This window comes from Nelumbo nucifera, chromosome 4 (genome assembly GCF_055504915.1).
Source record: "Nelumbo nucifera cultivar China Antique chromosome 4, China Antique-T2T, whole genome shotgun sequence".
NCBI lineage: Eukaryota > Viridiplantae > Streptophyta > Magnoliopsida > Proteales > Nelumbonaceae > Nelumbo > Nelumbo nucifera.
In genome coordinates, this window is record NC_142652.1 from 13,614,935 (window position 1) to 13,631,405 (window position 16,471).

The 16,471-nt window shown below is 36.5% G+C and overlaps 2 protein-coding genes across 2 annotated transcripts; one reads left to right on the forward strand and one right to left on the reverse strand.

Moving 5' to 3' along the window:
* Positions 1–5,948: 5,948 nt before the first annotated feature.
* LOC104607985 (protein transport protein SEC13 homolog B) lies at positions 5,949–7,744 on the reverse strand. The gene is made up of 2 exons (XM_010273802.3): positions 7,577–7,744; positions 5,949–7,194 (listed from the first exon to the last, which is right to left on the reverse strand). The coding sequence occupies exon 2, from the start codon at positions 7,122–7,124 to the stop codon at positions 6,219–6,221; it is 906 nt and encodes a 301-aa protein (XP_010272104.1). The 5' UTR covers positions 7,125–7,194; positions 7,577–7,744; the 3' UTR covers positions 5,949–6,218.
* A 4,999-nt stretch (positions 7,745–12,743) lies between these two features.
* Positions 12,744–16,291, forward strand: LOC104607986 (anaphase-promoting complex subunit 8-like). The gene is made up of 4 exons (XM_010273803.3): positions 12,744–12,955; positions 13,159–13,465; positions 14,412–15,662; positions 15,764–16,291. Exons 1-4 carry the CDS (start codon positions 12,870–12,872, stop codon positions 15,848–15,850), a joined length of 1,731 nt encoding a protein of 576 aa, XP_010272105.1. The 5' UTR covers positions 12,744–12,869; the 3' UTR covers positions 15,851–16,291.
* Positions 16,292–16,471: the final 180 nt, after the last annotated feature.

Here is a 16,471-nt window from a genome sequence, read left to right on the forward strand (position 1 = left end):
ATTTGTTTGTAGATAACCTAAAGCAATGAGCTGCTGGAACTCTAGACAAGTTGCACATTCTACTCTTCAAAGCAATTCTTCCCGCTGCAACCTTACATATAAGAAAATACTATTCAGGACCCGTGTGATGCACGGGTTTTGTTAACAGAATGCCAAGCAAATTGAACACTATCACATTGTTAGCGAGCCCATAAGATAAACCCGTGGATGATAAAACAGATTGTGGTGTGAACCAATCCATGAGATAGTGTGGATCAATCCACACCACAGCCAATGGCACGAAACTGAATATATTGTGGCCAATCCACACACTGAACACCACCTTAACTAGATGCTTATGCTCTTTGATAGTGAGAAGAATTTGAAACTCTGTTATTTGCAACTTCCCTCTTAAATTACCATTTAAGAAAATTGGAGATTGCCATTTTCAGGCGGCAACTACATGGGCTTCTAGAGGGAATCTTGCACCCCTCTAGAATTGCTCCCTTAGGTAATAGAGCACAGAGAGGCCATTTGATGTGGCTTAACATTAATTTAGTATATATGCTAGTAAGCCTTGTGCGATGCACAGGATGGGGCACTCCTCATAGTCCCTCGCCCCTGTAGTCAATACACTACCCATCCCCGCCTCATCCTTGGTGATGGGGCGGGTTCGAGGCCGGGCACCTATTTCCTATCGGAGATGGGGAATCCCCAAATTTTCCCCACCTCGAGGCAACCACTTAAAAATAATTTAATTTGTAGATATTTTACAAATAGGATTATGGGAATTTGGAGGTATTTTAGGAATTCGATTATGACAATTTAGGGGCATTTTATAAATGGAATTATGGGATCCTAGGATTATAAGAATATATGAAAAACATAGACTTGTTTTAAAAATTAATATTAATTCTATTGATATTTTACAAATTTAACATCGGGTTTGGGGAATCATATGCAAACATCGTTAGAGAAAAATATTTTCCCCGTCCCCACCCTATCTTTTCCCCATACCTATTTAAAATTCGAGAAAACTTGCCCCATTCGGGTGGCATAGGGTAGGGCCCTAGTTTTACATGGAAAATTGTCACCCCTACAATTCTAATAATTTTCTATAACTAATTAACTAACATTAAATTAAATTACAATATTTTATGATAATTTCCAAAAATTATTTACGATAACAATAAATTAATGTGAATTAATATAAATTATTTACTTTTTAAGCCTAAATTATTTACTATTAATCAAAGTGATGTAATTATAGTAATTGAATGTAATTATGGTAAATTACATGGATTTTAATTAAAAGTAAATCATTTGTTAATTAATGTAAAACCAAATATGGTTGAAGTCAACCAAGTAGCCTAGACCAATGGGGATAGATTTAATTATTTTCCTAAATCATTTCATAATTATTTATTAAAATAATAATAATGGATTGTTATTTAAATAAATGTGAAACAATTTTTGATAGATTAATTTCCTAATTTGATTTTCCTAAAATTGTTAATAATTATTTAGTTGAATAATAATAATGGACTATTATTTAAGTAGCTTTGGAGAGTATTTTTTTGTAGATTAATTTCCTGATACTTTAATTATTGTTTATTTAAAAAATTATGGATTATTAGTTAAAGAGCTTCCTAAATTATTTGATAATAACTATAATTATTGATTTTATAGAAATTAGTAAATTACGCTAATTAGTAATATCTTTTATGAATAAGTAATTGTTGTGAAAATTTAATGAAAATTTATTCAATTACAATGATTAATGTAAATTACGCTAAAACATTAAAAATTTAAACATTTATTAATTAACCAATGGCTAGTTTTCACTAATGATTGGTCGGTTTCGAGTAACCAACTCCCTAACCCGACCATATTAGTATGCCTAGCCAAACAATCTCCAATTGAACTGAATTGCCTATTGAACACTCCTAATTTCAACTAAATTAATAGTCTAATCTCTAACAAAAAACAATAGTTTAATCTCAATAATTATTGAAAATTTATAGCAAAAATACACGACTAATGAAAATATATTTATAACGAAAATACAATAAATAACTAATAAAAAGCTTTAAAACCTTTAAATTATTTAATCTACTTCCACTATTTCAATGATATTTATTTTTTCATTTATTTATATTTTATATTCTTATTAAAGTTACTACATAATTTTGTTATTTAATTTATTTTTTGTTTTTAAATAATGTTTAAAATATGGTTCAATATTCAAATTTTTATACTGAAAACATTTTAAATTTATTTTAAAATAGCATATAAAACATAAATAATTATTAAAAAATAATATATAAAACATAAATAATACCTTAACTCACTCTGAACAGAGCAAGTTTTCTCGAATCTTAAATAGGGATGGTGAAGAGACAAAGTGGGGATGGGTAAAATATTTTTGCTCCAAATCAGGAACAGGGATTGCATATAATTCCCTAAACCCATTGGTAAATTAGTAAACTATCAATAGATTTAATATTGATTTTAAAATATCACTAAGTTTTTCCTCATATTCTTATAATCCTAGGATCCTGCAATTCCATTTATAAAATACCCCCAAATTATCATAATCCAATTCTGAAAATACCCCAAATTCCCATTATCCTATTTGTAAAATATCCATAAATTATATTATTTTTAAGTGATTACCTTGGGGTGGGGAAAATTTGTGGATTCCCCCATCTTTGACGAGGAATGGGTCTCACCTCCAACACGCCCCACCACCGGGGATGCGGTAGAGTGTATTGACATTTTGTGCATCTTATGGGGCCGCACTAGTTATAATTACTTATGTGCTTTTGATTTTTTTTTTTAAGTTATAGCATAATTTTGTTATCTAATCTATTTTTTGTTTTTAAAATAATATATAAGATATGATTTAGTTATTAATATTTTGATAGTAAAAGTGCTTAAAAATTTATTGTTTATAATATTATTTAATTATTTAAATAATACCATTATTTAAAAATTTAAAATATTAACGATTTGTTAAATTTAATAATCCATGAAATTATAATTTATACTACTATTACATAGTTTCGTTATTTTAACTATTTAAAATTTAGTTACATTAAATATTTTTATTTAAATATTTAAAGAAAATGTAAAATATTTAATCGTTTTGTTATTTAAATTTTATTTATTTAAAGTAATTATGTAATCTTAAATATTTTGTTACATAATTATTTAGCTATTTTTAATATTTTGTTATTTAAATAATTTTTATTTATATTTTTAAACTATTATTTAGTTATCAAGTTGAATAATCCATAAAATTATAATTTACATTGTTATTACATAATTTCATTATAAATTTCATAAAAATATAAAATTATTAATAATATGAATATTATTAAACCTAATATAATTATTTTGTGTTTTGAATAAATATTTTAAAGTTACTACATAATTTTATTATAATATTTAAATAATTTTTTAATTTAAACTTTCTTTAGATAGATATAGATGAAAAGTGGGGTAGAGGATAAATAGAAATTAGAGATATTAGGAGATAAATAAGAATTAGTGAAAGATAAAGATAATTAAAGAGAAAGTGGGTGATAGTAGTTTACTAATGAAAAGGAGAGAAAAAAAGGAGATAAGCCATGTTAGGTGGCAACTCCTAGTGTTTTTAGAGGGAATCTTGCACCCCCTCTAAAATTGCTCAGTTTGGGTAACGAAGCAAGGAGAGGACTGCTGACATGGCTGTGTTTGGTTCTGTAGGCATTTATTGAAAAAACACCACCACATCAATGCCACATAGGTGTTGGTGTTTATTACAGATGAATCAAAATGAAACAACTGTTTGGTTTCACCATTTATCAAATAAATGGTAAAAAACTGAAACGCTTTGATTTTTGTGCATGGGGCATTTGGGGAAACGTCAAGTTTTTGTTTCCCCTAACACCCCATGGTTTCTTGAAACCAAATGCTGATGCGGCACACTTTAATGAGTATTAATCTAAGGTGGAGAATAAAAAACGTATAAAGTGAAGCCCAACCAAACAACAAAAACAGGAACCAAACACATTATATAAATAAACATTTAAAGTGAAAAAGTACAAATAAATGACCTATCCATAAACGCCCAGGGAACCAAACACATACTATATAAACAGTCATTATGGTGGTAATATTCAACACCAATAGTAGCCATAAAAAAAAAAAGATCAATAGTAGTATATCTGGTCCATCATCATTTATCACATGGACCTATGCTCCCATGGCAAACCAAAAGTACCTCGTGAAGATTTTGATCATTTTTTAAGTTACGATGTCACACAATAATGATGCCAAAGCTTCTCTTTCTCAGCAGCACCCAACCTTTCTTGTCTCAGGACATTCCACAACGAAGCTACTAATAATCTCATAGCAATAAACCAATGCAGTTGCATACTTTCACCATCGCAGCTTATCTAATTGACCAAACTCTATTGTTATACATAACAAGTGTTCGTACCTCTATCGCAGAAGCCAAACTGTCAATATCCAACTTCTTATCTTTACCTCTGCTCACTTTCTTCTGTTGAGGATCCTTCCCTTTATTTCTGTGCACATTGATTATTTGTTTCTCATTCAAAACCCTATCAATCCCTCTTTTCCATAATACCTTTTCTTCTCCTCAAAACCTCTGGACTCTTCAGGCCTCTGGAACTTTTGATGGCTTAAACTTCATCTTTTAACAAGAACCACATAAAGTCAGCAACTCTATTCAAGGAACTGTTATCATTCATACCACATCTCTTAACTTCAGTACCAATAGTTAAAAAGGCAACCCTAGGTTTAGTTCTACTTTCTAGAGTTTGATTTCTCAATGTCTCTATCAAACTGCTTTTGAGTTCTAATATGTAGAGTAATTTTCACATTCACCTTCTCTTTTTTCTTTGGGTACTTCCCTTCATAATCTTCCATTCTGCTTGTAGTGCTACTTGATTTAAAATTTCTTAGCAGTTGGCAATTTAATTACCACCTTCAGTAGCAGTGTTACTCCTCAATGTCGTCATATTTGTTTTCTTTACATATTCCCCTTCATAAACTTTTCACATCATTCTGCTTACAGTACTACTTGATTCAAGAATTTCTTAGCAACTGGAAATTTAATTACCACCTTCAGCAGCAGCATTACTCCTCATATTTGTTTTCTTCACCCACTGACCTTTATAATTATTCATACCATTCAGCTTATAGTGCCACTTCATCTAAAAATTTCTTAGCAATTGGAACTTAATTCTCACCTTCAGCAGCAATATTACTCTTCGACTTTTTTTACATAGCTCCCTGCATAACTTTCCATATTATTCTTCTTAAAGTGCTACTTGATTATAGATTTTTTTGCAAATGGACGTGACTGTGTCACCAGGGAGCAAGAGACTAGGTAACATAATTCACAAAACAAAATGATTAACTAAGTAGGCATTCTCATTTTACGCCTGGAGTAATTAAACACAGCAGGAGAGATGAGGAATCTATTCCATGAGAAAGAACATTTTTTATCCAGTCGAGTGGGATGGCAGGAGACAATCAGTTTTCAACTAACAATATAAGCTCACAGAAGATTTTGAGGTAGTTCAACAAGATGCTTACTTTTGTATGTTTAACAGTGAGATTGTTCAACATTTCTACTTTTACCAGGTCTTGTGAAATTTTAAAACATACTCTTTTTCAGCCAAGTAACACCAATAATGGTGAATTCTGAATTCAGTGGGACAACACCACACTTCCATCCAGAGAAATTTCACTTAATTTTTAAAATTCAAAGGAAACAACCTGCACTTAATCTGTAGACATCAAAGTAACTTGAAAAATAAATATATAAATACCTGCATAGAATCAATGTATTCCGAAAAAAGAATGATATACATACACTGTAATTATGCAGTTACGAAATCTAGTGAAATAAAAGTAAAACCATAAATTTTGTCAATATATCTCAAGCATCAAAATGATATAACAGGAAAATGCCTGCTAAGAGTTCATTAACCTTCTTTTGTTTCACCCTAAATCCAGTAAAACCAAGAGTCTTAACTGAACATCAAAAGAACAGTACATGAAAATAAAGGTAAGGTTTAGTTCACGAATGGTGAAATTGGAAAAGGAATACAAAAATAAAATTGGGGAAAAACAGTCAACCTATTGCTCAACATTCACGACGATAAAAAGAAAAAAATAAGTAGTTGCAAGATGAAGAGGAGCTAAAAAATTGAACCCCAGGCCTAAGGCTCGACAGTAGTCACCTGTTGCCATTCCCCGTCCACTGCTTCCTTCCACAATGTAACATTGTTGTTCCCATCAGCCACAGCCAAAATATTTCCAGTCAACGACCAGGAGACCCTCCAAACAGGGGTCTTGAAATCCTTCAAGATCTTACCTTCCCATTGATCCCCTTCCTTGGCCACAGTCCATATAATAACCTTTCCATCCTGCGAAGCACTTGCAATAGTTGATTTTGGAAGGCCCAGATTTGGTGCCCATGCCACATCCCTAACCCAATCAGTGTGCATCTGAAGAGCAGGGAAGCAATCCATCTTCCAATTCCCATTGGAAAGTTTCCAGACCTTCACTGTGTTGTCACAGCCACCAGAGACAAGCTTCTGAACAGGGTCAAGCACAGCAGACCCAACAAGAGCACCGGGAGCCATCGACGGGGCCCATGAAACAGAGGTAACGCCAACAGGGTGAGCCTGGTCAATCTTCGTCGTATCCCACCCACCATCAGCCCTGGCAGTAAAAACCGATATATTGCCATCAGATGATCCACAAGCCAAGCAGAGACCAAGTTCATGAGGCGCCCAAGCAATAGAATTAACAGAAGATTTGTGATCAGTGAAGATCTGGGCTTGCGTCCACTCGTTCTGATTGCCTTCCTTCCAAATTATCACTTTGCCATCATAAGAGCAAGAAGCAAGGATGGACCCAAACTTTGGGTGAGCCCATGCAACCTGCCAAACAGGCCCTTGGTGCCCGCTCAAGGTAGCAAGATCCTGGGAACCAGAGCTGCCCACACCAATTATTTTGATTGTGCTATCGGAAGAAGCCGTAGCCAAGCGCTTGCCATAATAATCCATGGCCACATCGTGAACGGTATCTTGGTGACCCGTTTCAATCTTCTGTGAAGGCATCGTTCCTTTACCTTCGTTTTCTTTATATCTCCTCCAATAGATACCCTAATTCTGACTTCTCAACTAGTTCCTGCAGAAAAATCGAATTGGAGTAAGCATTAGGCGCCTATAAACAACGTTCCGATGCTAAGCTGAACATAGAAGGGTTTTTCCCCCTCACGATGGCGCGAATTCAATTTTCTGGCTTTTTTTTTTTTGACAATTTTGTGCATACTGTAGACAATGAGCATCACAAATCCAACAAGAAACTCTTCTAACGACATAAATTCTGAGATGTAAATGGAAGGGAGGAGATTGAAGCTTGAAACCCTAGATCTCACGAAAAAATATAACAATATGAAATGAATCTCGAAAATGGATTGGAAGAATAAATTGAAGATGAAAAATGTGGCTACAAATGCATCAACATTAGAAAGCGCAGCGAAGAAGAGAAACAGAGAAGAAAACACCACCTCCCAAACCGACCACCGACGGGCTCAGCGACAAGTACCAACTTCGCTGATGAGAATTGCGCGAAAGGCCGCGTTCTATCGACTACCACGATGAACTTCGACGGGCCCTAATAGAGTAATATCTGACATAAAACTGGTTGTCGTTTGATTTCGGAACGTCTCGGCATGAAACATTTTAAGATTTAGGTTTGTTTGGCCGCAAGGATGTAGCAAAAGACTGGATCTAGAGTTGATCATCTTTACTTTAGACCGGCCCAGAATCTCGGTCCAGTCCAGTTCAGAAACTTTCGGGCTTCGGCCTAGATTTTCTTGTCCAGTTTCCGGGCTAGACCTGGGCCCAATATCTGAAGCCTGGTCCGGCCTGACTAGGAATATACATATATTATAAGGGAAATTTCTTGAATTACCCCTAAATTTTAATAAATGGATTTATACACTCTTATAGTTTGCAAAATCCCTCAAGGCTGCATTTGTTTTTAGTTTAAATGCGAATTGACATAAAATTCTACTATTGATTCACATTTATATGCATTTATTTTCAGTGTAATGTTTACATTAAAAACCGATGTAAAAAGTTCCATTAGTTGAAATTTTCATCGATTATTACATCCAAAACTAAAGTTCCTAATTTTTTTTTTATAATAAACATCATCATTAAACAATTCATGGACAAATCGAAATGTTGAATTCACCCCTTAATTATTCTTCAAATTTTTAAATATAAACACCAATCACCGGTTGTTCCAATAACCCCTAAGGTTGTGTTTGGAAACGATGCAAATGAAGCATAAATTTCAGTTTAGGGTAAATTTGCACTCTGATTCACTTTTGCTTGTGTTTGGCAATATTATATTTATGCATTGAGAAATGACCGATCAGTGCACATCAATAAAAAAAAAAAAAGTAAATTTGTATTCAAGTGGGTTTTCATTAAAAAAAAAGCATATATTTTATATGGAATTCATGTTTGCATCAATTATAACTAAAAATCTGTTTGGTAAGAATGTAAATTTATCAGTGCAAAACTAACTCAATTTTGCATATATGAACCATTTTACACTCTAATTATTTACATTCACACTTATTTGCGTCGTTTCAAAAGGCAGCCTAATGTTCATTGTTTGAGTACTAGTTCCAATCACATTTCGACGTTATCCACAACCACATTTCATGGCGGAGAGAGGACGAGTGGTTTGTTTTCAAATAGTCATTACCAAGATTGGGTTTTCTGACAAATAAGCACTGAGCATAGCCAGAAGACGAAGAACGGAATGTCCCATTACTTGACGCAGGTGGATCACAAATGGAAGACAGACTTCATATACATAGTAATTGCATTTTGGACCTATGGACACAAGACTTGTGGACCACTATAAAAATCTCTTCTTGAGTAATCCAAACCAATCATATAATTCCTTGCAACCTGCGTCCTTGTTCTCCGGAAATCTTCTCAACACCAACAATCAGTCCCTCGCCGTCATACAATGCTCTCTTTCATAAAGCATCAACTGTGACTGAAGTAGCCACCTCCATCAATTTTCCTTGTACTTGATAGGTAAAACAATGAACATTTTGTTATAAAGCATATAAAGGGTAGACCTTCAGTTACATAAGATTGTCTATTTCAAATCAAACCTTAAGATATAGAGTAGGAGGATTTAAGAAACCTCCCTTTCAGAATCTTGGGATTTGTGAAAGCTTTGCCTGATCTCACTCACTGTGAAGATGAACACCCTGTTTGTCTTGTAGACTTGATGTGGGATACTGCAACAACCGTCAAACAAGCTAGTGTAATGTAAATCAGTATCCAAGTGCTCTTTAAATTCCTTTTCTTGTTCCCAGGTTCTTCTAAAGTTTTATACACCTTCACTCAAACAAATAAAGAAACTATAATAACATTCTTGATATTCCTTTTAGATCTCATTTGCTTTTCAGTAAGTTATTTATCTGGATAAGTGTATTTACTTATGTTCTTTTTTTGTTCTAGGTAAATAAGACAGTGACCATTTTAGCCATAAAAATCCATTATTAAAAGGGGCATTTTTGTTTCATCCAAGTGTTGGCAATTTTCTCTCATGTAGAGATGGTAGGTAAGTGATACCCATTAAAATAAATTTTCTTTGGTCCCCACATAAATAGGCTCGAGTTTGGCTCGTTTCATAATCAAGCCTCTGAATTGGGCTCGAGCTTGAACAGCTCGTGAAAAGCTCGGCTCATTGCCACCCCTATTTACCACGGTAGTAGAATCATCGTTGAAGAGGAAGATAACCAACAACCAAGAAGACGAAGGCGAATAGTGTGGCTGGATGGTTTTAGAGTAAAAAACAAGATTAAATTTTGATTTGTTGTTTAGTTACCAAAAAGAATAAAAGTTTTTATGATCCATTATTATAAAAAATCAAACCATTTTATTAAACTAATGATATCCTAGAAGATGAATACTATGCCTAACCAGTGGTATAAATTGGAAAGACATAATCCATTTCATCACCTAAACCCAAAAGGTCTAAGTTATAATTTGTTAAGAACAAATAGAAACAAACTAATCAAAGGCATTTCCGTTTGAGTGAGGGAAAGAGGTAAATAGAGAAGTGAACTTGAAAGTGAAGATCATAACTAATCTTTAGAGGGAGATTCATATTTACAAAGAGGCTAACCAACCGGCGGATGCTCTTGCAAAACTTGGTTGCTTAGCATCTCAGAAAACTGTTTATGATTGCACAAATACTCTTCCTTCACATATACAAAACTTGATTATAGCAGATGGTCTAGGTCTTCTTTTTTTTAGACAACGTTGATTCTAAGTTGTCTAGACACTTTATATTTATATGAGCCAGGCTTCCTTTGTATAGAGCGAGGGGTAAGGCTTCACCCCCCCTTCAAGGTGTTTTCTGCATATCAATAAAATTTCGGTGGCCACTCCTCCACCAGGAGTAAATTTTGGGGCTAAAAAAAATCTTTGTAGGGAGAGGAATGGTGATGAATGTTTTGAGGAAGAGGGCAAAAGATATTCCAAAAACCATAGCTACTACAATTCAATAGCTTAGACGTATTAACTATTAAGGTTGATATTTTTTTCAAGTTGACATACAAATTTATTACATGTTTATAAGTTGAATTATGAGAAAGTGAACTCCCATAACAATAGTCTACGTTAAAAAATGGTTAGGTAGAACAAAGAAATGTTTTTGGCCCTCTAATAGTATCAACTTAAATATAGATGGGGGAAGTTTTGATGAGGTTAAAAGTTCCATAGTGCCCCAATCAAATGTGAAATATTATATTCACTAAAAAAGTCAAAATATTATTATACTATAGTGTCTCTATCTTGTTACCAAAACCATTGATTAAAAGTTTTTTATTTATGTTTCATAGGGCTACACAAATGGGGGTATCCCATCCTCCATCCCCTTAACCCTGGTGGTAGTGGGATATGATAATTAACAAGTGACACAATTGACAAGGTATAGGATGCCAAATGCCACTATGGGTTTGGATTAGATTGTAGCTACTAAAGACCTAAATCCAAGTTGAGGTCAATACCATATTTTCATCTCAAATTAGATTTTTGTTATCATACTTTATTTGCATTAGTGAATTTAATTCTATTTTTAATTATTGATTTTTGCATTTATTTTCTCTCAACTAGTTTTGAGAATATGGAACATGACTGATGAGGGCGGATTTGGCCCTCCAGTGAAATTGTGACACCTGGCACCTCATACAAACCAAGTGCAGCCTTTTAACATCTGGGTAGCTCGAGAAGCTCGGGCAGCTCGGCAGAGCTTGCCACAGCTTGCCACTTACAGACAGCTCAGCATGGCTCGCCACTTAGGGGCAGCTCGACACTTATAGGTAGCTCGACATAGTCAGCTCGCCACAGGTAGCTGGCCACTCCTCAGGCAGCATGGCGTCTTGCGAAGAGCTCGGCACTTAGGGGCAGCTCAACGTATCGTAGGAATATCTCCTGCCTGACAACCGTACCTGACAGATCCAGAGACCTGTGCCCACGTCTCTCGCTAGGCGGCGCCGTGCCTGACAGTCCTGAGAGCTGTCCCTTGACTGGCAGGGCCGTACTCTGTAACAACCGCTTGCACCCTCCACCTCAGCTTTGGCAGTAACGACTGTGGCAGAGAGACAGAGGCGGTTACGCCTTACTTGACAGAGGCTGTTACGCCTGATTTAATAGAACACCACTATATAAGGACTCCGACCCCCAAAGACAAGGGGGAGAGAATGAAAAAATGGAGGTAATCCCTGCTCTCTAGCTCTCTCATTTTTCTCCAAGCTCCCTACAATCAGAATGCTAACTTAGGCATCGGAGAGTCCTCGCCGGGAAAATACCCCCGGGTCCTCTGATTCAGTTCTCGCAAGTTCCTCAGCTCCCGTCGCCTATAAAGAGGAGGAAAAGATGGAGTTCTCACAGGTCCTTCAACTCCCACCGCCTACAAAGGAGAGGAGATCACCTCATGCAGAGGGCAGTCGGGTTGCGCTACACCAGGGAGCTCCACCATCCCTTGAGTTACAGGCCACCTAGGAGCAGGTCAAATGACGAGTCCACCCAGGTAGCTCACTGCCAGGGAGCTCGTCACCAGGTAGCTCACCACTAGGTAGCTTACCACCAGGGAGCTTGTCACTAGGGAGCTCGTCACCAAGTATCTCACCACCAGGCAGTTCGCCACCAGGGAGCTCCATCATCTTCTTAGTCACAAGCCACCTGGAAGCAGGTCAAATGACGAGGTACTTAGCCAAAAAAAATTGATACATCACAAAAATTGATACGTGACCAGAAACGGTTACATCAATGATGATTAACAAAGAAATGGATTTTAGTTACGACTGGGTCATCTTGTGCTCTCAAACCCAATTAATGGCATAGGCATTTTGGGACTAACACTAACAAACCCCATAAGGTGAGTGTAAATTTTGGTAAGCTTTTGCTTGCATTGCATATTTTATTTGCATCAGTGTAAATGCATGGAGTGCAAATGGGCCGAGTGTAACCAACCGAAGGGTGACTCAGTTGCTATGTTAACGACTCTCGGAAATCATAGGAAGTTACACTTAGGAAATCCTATGTTAATTGGTTTGTTTCAATAGGATTCAGTCCACCCTAGGAAATCCTGTTTTGAAACAGCCTGGGCCCGGGCTCACCACGATAATTGTCACTTCAGTCACCGTGATGCACTGCACGACGGATCGAGTACTCCCGGTGCATGTTAGCAACGGGTCGATGCCAAGTTCAATTTTGGGGTTTAGAACCTTAAGCGCGAGAATTTCAGAAGAGTAAGAAATGGGTTCAAAAGAGAGTTGCAGAACCGAGCTCCGAACGGCAATCCGTCAGCTTAACGATCGTTGCCTCTACTCTGCCTCAAAATGGTATCAATAAATCCTAAGCCACTGTCAACGTTATTCTTTTTGAAGCTGCTGCCTCCCGCTTCATTTCAATTTCAGATCGCATTCATCGGTCTCAAAGTCCTTATTTACTTCTCGTGTTATCACCATTCCAATACTTAAATTTGGCGCCTCTATTTATACCTGTTCCTTTGATTCACGGGCATCGAATTGATCAACGTTTGCAGGGCAGCAGAACAGCTGGTGGGAATCGAACAAGATCCAGCAAAGTTCACACCTTCTCACACCAGATTCCAGCGCGGGAGTTCAAGCATTCGCAGGAGATTCCGTACTAACGAGCTTCCTTCCACGCCCACTGCTGGTGTTTCGTATATCACCACTCCAGTTCCAGAGGAAGACGACCTTGTCGACAGCGATTGTTATCTTCTTGCTAAGTCCTACTTCGATTGCCGGGAGTACCGGAGGGCTGCTCATGCGCTTCGAGACCAGACGGGGAAGAAATCAGTTTTCTTGCGTTGCTACGCCCTTTATCTGGTTTGATATCATCTTAACGTTCGTTAATATTTTTTCTCTCCAATTTGCTCCCTTTATTCCTTACTACCTTCGTATCCCCTCGCTGGATTCTTTTTATGTATACTTTCTTATGGGATAGTAAGGATTGTTTGCGTTTTCGTGTTGTATTTTGGAATTTGTTTTAATTGCCAGTTTGTAATAGGAATTGCATTACAAAAGCATGATAATTATGAGCTTTGACGGGCTCTATGTGCATTTTATGGCTTCGTCTGCAAAAAATGGGCTTGGAAAAAAATAATTGGTAGCTCCATATCACTATGATTGCTTGTATCCAACTCTAAGAGAAAGTGTGCCATTGACCTGCTCGAATGGATCTTTGGAAGCGAAGCATTTAGCTTGGAGTTGCCATATCTATCGGATGATTGTCAGACTGAGATTTTTCTACCGCAGCACTTCTCATATTAGATGCTTACGTTTTAATCCTCAATTGTATGAGTTAGACTGTTAAGCCTAACCTGTCAAAGATACTTTTCCTCCTCAAGCTTTGTGTCATGAACAGACACTAGTTCGCAGCCCACAAAAGGATTCACATCTGCAAGACCAACACAGTAAATGGAACAAGAACTAAAATCTAAAATCAGTTGAAACACCATATTCTTTCATCATCTGATTACCACCCTTATTTTAGATTTGTTTCCTAATTGGTACCTTATTGTAGGAAATTAAAGAGTTGGCAATTGGCACTGTCCACATTTTCGTTGTTGGTATGTAGTATATCTGGTGTTTACTTTTATGGTTATGTGACAAAATGTGTATGAGAGAACTTGCAACATCATTGACATATTAGTCCATAAGATGAACAATAAAGATTGTAGCCAATTAACATCAAATCAATATGCTCTATAAAGCTTTTGTTGTTTTTCTAAGTTTGCACATAGTTATCTGTCTCATTTTATTGCTAATGAAGGCTGGTGAAAAGCGGAAAGAGGAAGAGATGATAGAACTTGAGGGACCCTTGGGTAAGAGTGATGCTGTAAACCATGAGTTGGTTTCTCTTGAGAGAGAATTGTCAACATACCGCAAGAATGGTACTATTGATCCTTTTGGCCTTTATTTGTATGGTGTCATTCTTAAGGAGAAAGGACGTGAGGATCTTGCACGAACAGTCCTTGTGGAGTCTGTTAATAGTTACCCTTGGAACTGGAATGCCTGGTCAGAACTGCAGTCATTGTGCACCACCATTGATATCTTGAACAATCTTAATCTTAAGAATCATTGGATGAAAGACTTCTTCCTTGCCAGTGCACACCAAGGACTCAGGATGTACAGTGAATCCTTGTCAAAATACGAATATCTTCAAGGGACTTTTCCTTTCAGCAATTACATTCAGGCGCAAATTGCAAAAGCCCAGTATAGTTTGAGGGAATTTGAGCAAGTTGAAGTTATCTTTGAAGAACTTCTAAGAAATGATCCTCATCGAGTGGAGGACATGGATATGTACTCAAATGTGCTTTATGCGAAAGAGAGCTTTTCTTCCCTGAGTTACCTTGCCCACAGGGTGTTCTTGACTGATAAATATCGGCCCGAGTCTTGTTGCATTATTGGGAATTATTACAGTCTGAAGGGGCAACACGAGAAGTCTGTTGTGTATTTCAGAAGGGCACTCAAACTGAACAAGAATTACTTGTCAGCTTGGACTCTGATGGGCCATGAGTATGTTGAGATGAAGAACATCCCAGCTGCTATTGATGCATATCGGCGGGCTGTAGATATTGATCCATGTGATTATCGGGCCTGGTATGGTTTGGGACAAGCATATGAGATGATGTGTATGCCCTTTTATGCACTATACTATTTCCGGAAATCAGTATACTTGCAGCCAAATGATTCCCGATTGTGGATTGCCATGGCTCAGTGTTATGAAACTGAGCAGCTTCACATGCTTGAGGAGGCAATCAAGTGTTACCGGAGGGCAGCAAATTGTAACGACAGAGAGGCAATTGCGTTACACCAGTTGGCAAAGCTGCATAATGAACTTGGGCGCACTGAAGAGGCAGCTTTTTACTACAAAAGGGATTTGGAAAGGATGGAAGCCGAGGAAAGGGAGGGGCCAAATATGGTAGAAGCTTTGCTTTTTCTTGCCACATACTGCAAAGCACAAAAAAGGTTTGAGGAAGCAGAGGTTTATTGTACCAGACTTCTGGACTATACAGGCCCAGTGAGTAACCTAATCTGTTACTTTAACTCATTTGACAATTTTTTTAAATGCCCAAACATTTCTGTTCAGCTTTACTAATTCTTATATCTCTGCGAGTTCAGGAGAAGGAAACAGCAAAGAGTCTTCTACGGGGAATGAGAGCAGCACAGTCTTTGCCTTCAATGGATGTTGAGCATTTCCCTCCATGAGAATTTCATTCCAATATAAAAAATGATTGAACACAGGTACATCCCACCGAGTCCTGGTTTACTGAAACAAATATGATAAAAATATGCCATAGATCAGATCAGACCAGTGAAGAAAATCCAAACGTTGCATGCTGGAGAGAAACAATTGCTTCAGAATCCTTATTCCAGGGCGGTAACTTGAGCTTTATAGAAAATTCAGTCTGAACCCTACATTCCCACTTGATCAAGTCTTGTAAGTTACATGTTTGGAACTCTATAAATCATTTACTAAGCATTGCTAGTGGTATACATAGTATTCACTTTGGGATTTGTAGATAAAAGCATTTAAAGGTTAAGCAGTAGAACAACTGGCAATTATTTATGACTGATAACTTTGCTGGTAACTTTTCTTTATTTGTTTGCTTGATTATATATTCCTTTTCAGTTGAATTTGTTATTATTTTTCCTCTTTTTCACTATGTACAGCAAGGAGATGGTGTTTCTAATTAGTCATCATTCTCTTTGAATTCTCAAGTTAATCATAGAATTTGATATCCAGAAAAAAATAACAGCTTTGGTGGTTTTTATTTGATTGGATTTACAGTTCATGCTTATGGGTATATACTGTCATTTGAAAGAATG